The sequence below is a fragment of the Rattus norvegicus genome, chromosome 17 (assembly GCF_021556685.1).
Source record: "Rattus norvegicus strain SHRSP/BbbUtx chromosome 17, alternate assembly SHRSP_T2T, whole genome shotgun sequence".
NCBI classification, from domain to species: Eukaryota; Metazoa; Chordata; class Mammalia; order Rodentia; family Muridae; genus Rattus; species Rattus norvegicus.
In genome coordinates, this window is record NC_141550.1 from 37,432,028 (window position 1) to 37,441,481 (window position 9,454).

General features: G+C 35.1%; 1 protein-coding gene across 1 annotated transcript; it reads left to right on the forward strand.

Annotated features, from left to right (window-relative positions):
* Positions 1 to 2,373: 2,373 nt before the first annotated feature.
* Positions 2,374 to 8,895, forward strand: Prl8a3 (prolactin family 8, subfamily A, member 3). The gene is given in 6 exon segments (NM_020079.1): positions 2,374 to 2,447; positions 4,272 to 4,450; positions 5,248 to 5,286; positions 6,303 to 6,401; positions 7,439 to 7,618; positions 8,572 to 8,895. Coding segments are annotated over 6 exon segments (717 nt in total). The 5' UTR covers positions 2,374 to 2,416; the 3' UTR covers positions 8,761 to 8,895.
* Positions 8,896 to 9,454: the final 559 nt, after the last annotated feature.

Sequence of the window (9,454 nt, forward strand, 5' to 3'; positions counted from 1 at the left end):
GTCTGAAAAGAAGCAACCTAAAGAGTACAGAGGGATGTCTTTAGATTATAAGTTTGCAACAGAAGTAATGATCTCATCCATGCTACTCCACACAGTCTTATGATTTGGAAGAAACCACTCATATAACCTCAAGGCTTGTTCATTCTGTGTAATACCTTTGCTTATCTGTGAATAATGTCCATGTGGATGCAGAATCATCAAGTCACTTTATTTTGTCTAGACGCAGGTGACAGTAGGTCTGCAAAAGTGGTGAACTTCTGTTAAGCTTCTGTTTCATAAATCCTACATCTACACATTTACTCATTTGGTAAAAAAACTAAAAGGATTCTACATGCAGGTCTTAAAGAAACTTTGAGAGTCTAGGCTATAGATATTATTATATTGTCTCTGTCTTCAGATGTACCCAAAGGGGTAATCAGATCACAGTACAAGTGGTTGTAAATGACCACATGCTTGCTAGGAATTGACTTCAGGACTTCTGGAAGAATAGTCATTGCTGTCAACCACTGTGAGTTATCCCTGACTCCAAACATGTGCAAGGTATATGCTCACAGATAGTGCATATTAGCCAAAAGAACAAGATATTCATGATACAATTTTCAGGCCATATGAATCTGAATAATAAACAAGGACCAAGTATGGACAGTTCAGTCCCACTTAGTAGTAGGAACATATAATTACAGAAGTCAGAGTGAGGGAAGCACCTGGGTAGGAGAAGGTAATGGTATGGGTAAAGGAGGGAGTATTAAATATAGAAAGATACATGACAGAATCCCAGAGAGCTGGGATAATGAATCTAAATATGCAGGAGTAGGGAGTGGGAGACAGTGAGAGGCACCCAGTACTCAATGGGAGTGACTATAGGCTGAAATGCCCAACACTGGGGAGATGTAAGCTAAAGAGATCACCTCCAATAGATAGTCATAACAGCCAGTTGAGTCATATAGACACCCATTCTTCAAAATATTTGATACAGAATTTTTCCTATCTAATAAAATCCAGGGACAAAAATGTACCAGAGACTAAAAGAAAGTCCATGCAATGAGCTCCACTTAGGATCAATCCCATGCAGTCACACCAAATTATGACACTACTACTGACCTCATGTTGTTCTTGCAGACAGGAGCACATGGCTGTCCTCTGAGAGGCTCTACCAGCAACTGACTGAGTCAGATGCAGATTCTTACAGCCAAGTAATGGACTGAGGTCCTGGAACACGTGGAAGAGTTAGGGGTAAGATTGAAGGAGCTGCAATATATGGTAACCCCCCAAGGAAGAACAATGCTTTCATCTAACATGGACATCTCTGACCTCCCAAAGCCTAAGCCACCAACCAAAGAGCATACATAGAGTACACTGTCCATGGCCCCTTAGACATATGTACTTGAGGAATGTCTTGTTTGACAGAATGAGAGAGATTGTGCCTAACCTGTAGAAAATTGATGCTCCAGAGTAGTTTGTTGATGTCTGGGATAAGGTTGGTGGGCTGGGTTTGTGGGAAATCACCCTCAAATAGAAAGGGGGATGGAATGATGAACTTCAGTATGGTTGAAGGGCAATGTGGGTAACCATTGCAATGTAAATAAATAAACAATTTAATAAAAAGGAAATGAAATATGTGTAGCAAAAGGGATCCCCGAGAATCACATTATATGGAATTAAATCTCTAATATGTCAATGACCTGTAGATCAGAGTTACTTTCCCAACAGTTATGTTACAGTAGGCTTCTAAAATCCCTCATGATACTCTTATAGCTGTATTTTTTTTGTATCAATATTAGACCCAACTGATTTGACTTCATTTTCTAATCAGCAAGTATTCTCTTTCAACAATATTATGATATTTTGTTTGCATTGAGTTAGAAGATCCCTCAATGTTGATTAGATTCCAGAGTCTAGAAGCCACTAATTCGTTAGCCTTTAAAGAATTCATAACAATATGGATAATTTACTAATGCTATGATACGTTGGTCAAATATTCAAGGAAGACTATGTCGCTATTAATAAATACTAGGAAAAAGATGAAACAAAGAATGTTAGAATCTAAGCAATGGGACGTAATCATGAACAATGATTTCCTCATGATCCGACAAGATGATCTCAAATAAGGCAGCTGAGGTGGCTTCAGAGAGTTCAGATATAATTTGCACAAGGATCAACATGTAGGAACAACCAAAGAGAAAACATGCAGACAGATATTAAGTATGATGTAACAAAACAGTTAACATCCCCTAAAGATATATGACATGGTTGATGAAAGACTATTTCTATAAGTTACTTCTTGTTGTCGCATGGCTGTGCGTGCCCTGAGGGTTATCTACTAGAATATATAGGATCAGGAAACTAACTGAATGTACAATTCCAGTGAACTAGATCTTCAGAGACAGAACTCATCCTGCTTAGGAACTCCTCAGTGATGGAGCTGGCATTGACTCAACCTCCCTTCTGTAAGTAAATCATTCCACACCTGTGCTCTCTTAGTAAAAGTATTTAATTCAGGGGTTTCATAAATTTATTTTAATGGAATTCTTTATTTGCAATCTTTGATGTTCTATCTGGCATGAAGAGATATTTGTTCATGGATTTCCAGGGGTAGATTACTGCATAGACTTTATATTACCTTTAAAATTATTTTTTCAAAGAAACTGTACAGGGTTACAGGAGACAATTGGATTAGTAGTTTTCAATATCATTTAATTTGAAACATGTTGCTATGTTCAAAGAGAGTCTGTGTTGTCTTGTCTTCTCTCTTGAGGAGAAAGAAATATGAACATGTTCCTGGTGTCCAATGAGTGGGACTGATGGAAAACATTTAGCAGCTTCCAATACAAAAGACATCCTCCTGAGCAAAAAGCAATGCATCCAAATGGACAATGCTTTGGAGTTTTAGATATTGGAACACATTGAGTGTGTAAAATCAGTGGATCATCAAGGCAGAAGAAATAGAATTATGATTGTGAATAAAAATACTGATAGTTGGTGTTCTGACTTCTACCTTAGCCAACAATAACCCATTAGAAAAACAAACTGAACATGTAAGCTTTCCACAACCTAAATATGTTCAGATTGAAAGGAAAAAGTTTAAAATTGCCCCCTAGACAAAAGTTGAAGCCAAAAGCGGGCCCTGGAACTGACTGTTCCAGAAACTAGCAGATCACAGAAAGAGTAATTGCACCAGCTGGTTCAGCCACTTTGTTCCAGAAACTAGCTAACCATAATAGCAGCTGACCATAATACCAGCTGACCATAGTAGCAGGAACTGGTTAAACATAAAGTTAGATTAAAATCGTAAAGAACAATCATGAGAAACAGGGGGTTCTTCCTTGTGATTCGTTAACAATTATGAGAAACTAGAGGTTCTTCCTTGTGATTCTGTATGGTTTTTCCTTTAAATACCCCTTCTTCCAACCATTCAAGGTCAAACTCCTCTACTCCTGTGTGGGATACGAGTTTCGACCCCAGTGCACTGGCTTCTGTCATCCCTATCAATAAACCTCTTGTTGATTGCATCAAGATCGCTCTCTCCTTAGTTCTTGGGGGGTGGTCAAGTCATCCCGAGATTTGAGTGAGGATCTCCCCACTTCAGAGGTCTTTCAAGATCACATAGAGTCTAATCTTCTGACAAAATTATTGGGCAGATCAACTTTAAAAAGAATGATCTGTAGTTTTTGAGGAAAAAAAAATCTCTAATGGAGTTTTATCATGTTAGTAGTTCTAATATCATATATTGAACAACTTCTCTTCAATTCCTTGTTAGTGATTACTATGGTTGTATTTATTGTCCAGTTTATAGAGGAAGCAATGAAGTAAACTGTTTTATCCATGTGCCACAGTTTCTAAAATATTAACATCAGATATGATGATTTAAAACTGCAAATTCTTCAAGAGTTTGGTAACTAAAATGAGCTTATATTCCAAAGATACTAATCCATTTAAAATATATGACTCAAAATACAAGTATAGAACTAATTTAAATTTTAGATTTTGTAAATTCAGAAACAATTCTTATACAGTACAAAATGTGTCAAATAACCTGCTCCTTAAACTATTTTTCAGAAAACTTCAATTACTTGCCTAAGTACTGAGAGTGACTTTATATGCCATTGCAGCTATCCAGTATAAAGTAAAGATGGAAAAACAACAACAACAACAAAAACCAACCACACAAAAAAAATCTAAATACTAAAATCCTTTGGCCAGATACAACAGTCTGGTCTGAGGAGAACTCAGATTAATACACCATCTCTAAGTTGGGTTTTGTTTCTATGTAGTTGGCACACTCCTGATGCTGGTGGTTTCAAACTTGCTCTTGTGGGAGAAAGCTGCATCAATTCCTGCATGTATGGTGGAAGACGGTGGCTGCTGGGACCCTCTCGAGGAAACAGTAAACAGTGCTATCCAGAAAGCTGAAAACCTCCGTAATCTTGCTCACCACTTATATGTAGAATTCGTAAGTACCTAAACCTCCATACTAATACTTGAACTATATGAGAATGAGAAACGCAAAACATCATGATAAAAATTATTTGAGAATACAGCTTATAGTTAAAAGATGCCCAAACTACTGAAACAAGGACAGGGCCAATTGGACAGTGCCATGAAATTTCATAGTATCTAATGTTATTAATATATTTTCTCTACTTTATTAAAAGATGAAATTAATTATGATACAAACTTTTACAATGTGCTTAGGGAATAACTCTCATTTTCTGTTTTTGTATTCAAAATCATGCAACTCTATTGACATATTCATTTAGCATACTGAAGGCACATACTGTAAAATATGTATAGTAGAGTGAACTATATATTTGTAACAAAGATAAAGTGAAACAGCTGAAGTGGCGAGAAAGAAGTACTGGAAGAATGGAAGGAAGTGAGCAGGAGGAGGAGGAGGAGAGAGAGGGGGGAGAGAGAGGGGGGGAGAGAGAGAGAGAGAGAGGGAGAGAGAGAGAGAGGAAGGGAGGGGAGAGAGAGAGAAAATCTAACCTTACAAGAAGACCACAAATCTAGCAATTGTGATTAAAAGGTATTTAGTGATGAGAGTTCATTAATATAGGGCAGAAGTAAGAGTGTATCCATTCCCCTTTCAGTAATTGTCATTTCTCAAAGTCAGAAGAAAAGCAACTATAGAAACAGGCAAACCTTCAATGTGATGGGCCTCAAAAGAATGTGTCTCTGTTAGGAATAAACCTGTTGTCATATTTTTTATTGACTAGATGTTATTTCTCTCTCCTTAACATTACTCAGTACCAGAACCAATTCTCATCTAGACAGTTTGCAGATCTTGTAAGTACCTTGCTTTCTTCTAGCCGCTTCCCTATAAGAACCTCATGTCAATGATTGTGCTTTAGAAAAGAAAGCATTGTAAAGCATTTGTATTTCCTGTTCTTAATATTCAGTGTTTCAACTTCTTAACCTTCATGATTATTCATTAACCTTTCATGAATTAGCTGATTAATTGAAATAAAGATAAGTAAATATTAATTATTAAATTATTTATAATTTTAAACCATTAATTCTTATTAAATTATTGCTAAAACATTGATTTTTGCATCATTAGAGTAATAAATTAGTAACTAAATAAATGCAGTAAGTTAAATATTTATTAATGATACAAGGACTAATTCAATATATTCTATTAACTAATATTTGTATATATTGTTGGCTTTAAGCTTACATAGAAATTACTGTAAAATAGTTTTTTTTTGTGATACAATTTCATTCTAAAATTATTATAACCATGGCAAGCTATATTCTTCAGCTTCAATTAATAAATTTATATTTTCATTGTCTGGGAAAGGAAATGTCAGTTCTTATTGACAGAAAAGAGGAAGCTAAATAAATGTGTGTTATCTCTTCATCCTGAAATACTAAACAATGGCAATAACTAAATCACTTAGATTTTCATAAATTTGATTCTTTAACATCTGCCTAACTTGGTGTGACTTTTGAAAGTGAAGAAGAAAAGTGAATAAAAGAGGAAGGAATTAAATATTCAAATTTTAATGAAAAATTAAATTAAATTTCACGTACAATGTATAGACACAAAACTACATGAAAGTTTCTTTTTTTTTTTTTTTTTTTCGTAGCTGGGGACCGAACCCAGGGCCTTGCACTTGCTAGGCAAGCGCTCTACTCTTGAGCTAAATCCCCAACCCCTACATGAAAGTTTCTTAATTCCTCAATATCTGTATTTTGTGAATTACTTATGTTAAAATTTAAAGATCCAACAAAATGCATTAATATTCTGTTCATATGTTTATTTATGATTTCTGAACTCTGTTTTTTTGTTTCATTTGCAGAATTCACAACTGATGAGGTGGGATGAGACTGTTGTCAAAACTGGAACTTACTGCCATTCAACTCTTGCAAGACCCCAAAATAAAGGAATAAATATTGAAGTGAGTTTCCTTACTGGGTTTTTCACAGAACTCCAGAAGCATTACATTGTGTCTGTGGTACTGTCAGTTATTACAGGCATTTTACAATAATAAGGTATCCAGAAAAAATGAAGGTAAAGTATATAAAATAATCACTTTAGTACTGATAAATTATAAGTAAAATCAAATACCCAAAAAAACGTGTAGCAAATGCTTAAATATACCATTTACAGAATGGTATTTAAGGAAAGACCAAAGACTAAATTTAATTGCTATCTGTTTAGGAATCTTTGAGACAGACTGACGGTTCATGGATATATACTCATTCCTCCATCAGTGATAACAATATGTCTGTATTTATTTATAATAATTTATTTACTAATGGGTTCTACATGATAGCTTTCTATGTTACTGAACACTATCCTCCTTTTTGATTTTCAAATCTTCCTTGTTCTATTTCTTTTTACATATCTCTTTATCGTTCTATTATTCTCTATGTCTTAACTGAAAACAAAATGAGTAGAATAATCATGTGAAGTAATAGGTTATGCTGTTTTGGATGCAACAATTTCCAAAATCTTGACAGAAAGTTATACATGTCATATCAGTGCTATTTTAGTGTGATATAGTTCTTCCCATATATATGGTATACATGAATCCCCTATTGAAAACTATTTTAACCACTTACCCCTGTATCTATTATGAGTCAAGCCTCATTGGTTCCTATTGAGTATTAGCAAAAACCATTTTAAAAATTGATAAACGAATAACCAAATAATAAAGAGATCACTGGAAAGGAAACTCTTAGAGTTGCATAGGGCGAAGAAAATATGATGATCTAACCTCAGAAATCAGCTAACACGAAAGCCCCAGTATTTGTTTTAGTTTTTAGAAAATATACTTGTTTAAATGTTATAATGCCAAAGTATGTAACTTCTATACATGTGTCATATACACATAATAAAGACAGGTTTCAATACAGCTTTACATATATATTATAGGAGTTTAAGCTGCTAAACTGAAACCATTTAATGCAATTGCTCAAATGTGTTTCACAGATTGAAGTGTATTTGCAAACGTTGATCAATTTTGTGGGTTCATGGATCAGCCCTCTCCTCCATTTAGTAATTGAACTGAGTGCCATGGAAGGTGTCCCTGAAACTATCCTCTCTAAAGCTAAGGATCTGGAAGAGAACAACAGACAACTTCTGGATGACCTTAGGTGGATACTCACCAAGGTGAGCCCTTCCCAGGAGTTTATTTTCACTCATAAAATAGGAGAGTGTGGAAATTAACAAGAATAACAAATATCAATTCTAAAATACCATATATCTCCAGGAAGAAATATACATATTTGATCTTGTTCACAATCATTCTATAAGACAGTGTTTCTCAACCTGTGGGTCATATCTTCTTTGAGGACTAAATGACCCTTTCATAGGGGTCATATAACCGATATCCTGCATGTCAGCTCTTTACAATACTTAAATTCACAAAATTAAAGTAATTCAGTAGTAATAAAAATAAATGTATGGTTAGGGGTCACCAGAGCATAAGGGAATATATTAAATGGTGACAGAGTTTGAAAATTTGAAAACCACTGCTCTTAATAGTTTGCTGGCATCTCCAATATTTACAAATGCTTCTCGTCACTCTCCAATGTAGGGAAAAGAATGAAACACAGATGTTCCTCTTTGGCAGTTAAAGTACACCTTTCCAGGTTGGATGAAACTCTGGTCCTTCAGTCACAATTATGATATGTTCCTCCTAAGTTGTGAGATTTTTATACATAGACCTCATGGAGGTTGGATTTAGTAGAATGTTTGTGCATATCAGCCTCTGTGAAATACATGTGAAAGGACATGTAAGAATTTTCTGAATGAGTAACTTATGTGAGCTCTTCCATTGGTCCAGAATCAAAGAGAAATTTCCTACTTTCTCAGTGCTTCTGAAAGGGCATAATTCCTTTGCAATTAATTTCATGTTAAAGAAATGCACATGAGTCTTCACCACAGATTCAAAAAGTCTAACTGCCTGAGGGTCTCTTGGTTTACACAAATGAAAACTTATAACTTTGGTGGAAGCAGCACATTTCTGAATGTATTTCTCTGATCGGGCACAGAAGGAATAAGAAGAAAGGAAACTCTAACAATGTAATCAACAAGTAACTGATTATCATTTTGATTTTTAGGTCTCTCCTACAGCAGAGATGAAGGAAGAATTTCCCAGCTGGGGACATCTTTCATTCTTAAAATCAAGTAGCAAAAATCACAAATTTTTGGCAGTGTTTAACCTTTCCAACTGTCTAGAAGATGATACAAAGTTCACTCTATATCATCTCAGAATATTGAAATGTCTCATAACTGGGAAAGATTGCTAATTGTACATTTATTATGTCTGCTTGGGCTATGCTCTAAGACAGTTCATTGTTGAGCAGTTGCTTTTAATTGTATACATTTCAAATGCATGTGTAGGTACAATGTGTCTCTTTCAAAAATAAAAAGATTCTCTTTCAGCATGCATTTCGTGGCATCAGCAATATTTTCTGCCTGGGTTTGGTGTTTGTATGTACATGGGCTGGATCACCAGGTATGGCGGGCTCTGAATAGCAAGTCATTCATTCATTCTTTGCTCAAAACTTTGTCTCCTCCTATGAATATTTTTTGTTCCCCCTTTTAAGAAAGACTGAAGCATCTACACTTTGGTTGGCCTTCTTTTTGAGCTTCATGTGGTCTGTGGATTCTATCTTGGATAATCAAGCTTTTGGACTAATATTCACTTATCACTAAATGCATAGCATGTGGGACTTTTTGTTTGATTTTTTGTTTGTTTTTTTTGAAATTTTATTTTTATTAGATATATTTCTTTATTTACATTTCAAATGTTATTCCTATCCATAAGCCCCCATACCTTCCCCCTCCCTCGTACGGTGTTCCCCCCATCCTCTCCCCTTACCACACCCTTCTGATTTGTTTGGTTATTTTTGTTTGTTTGTCTGTTTGTTCGATTGGGTTAACTCACTTAGGATGATATTTTCTATTTCCATCCATTTGTCTATGAATTTCATGAAGTCA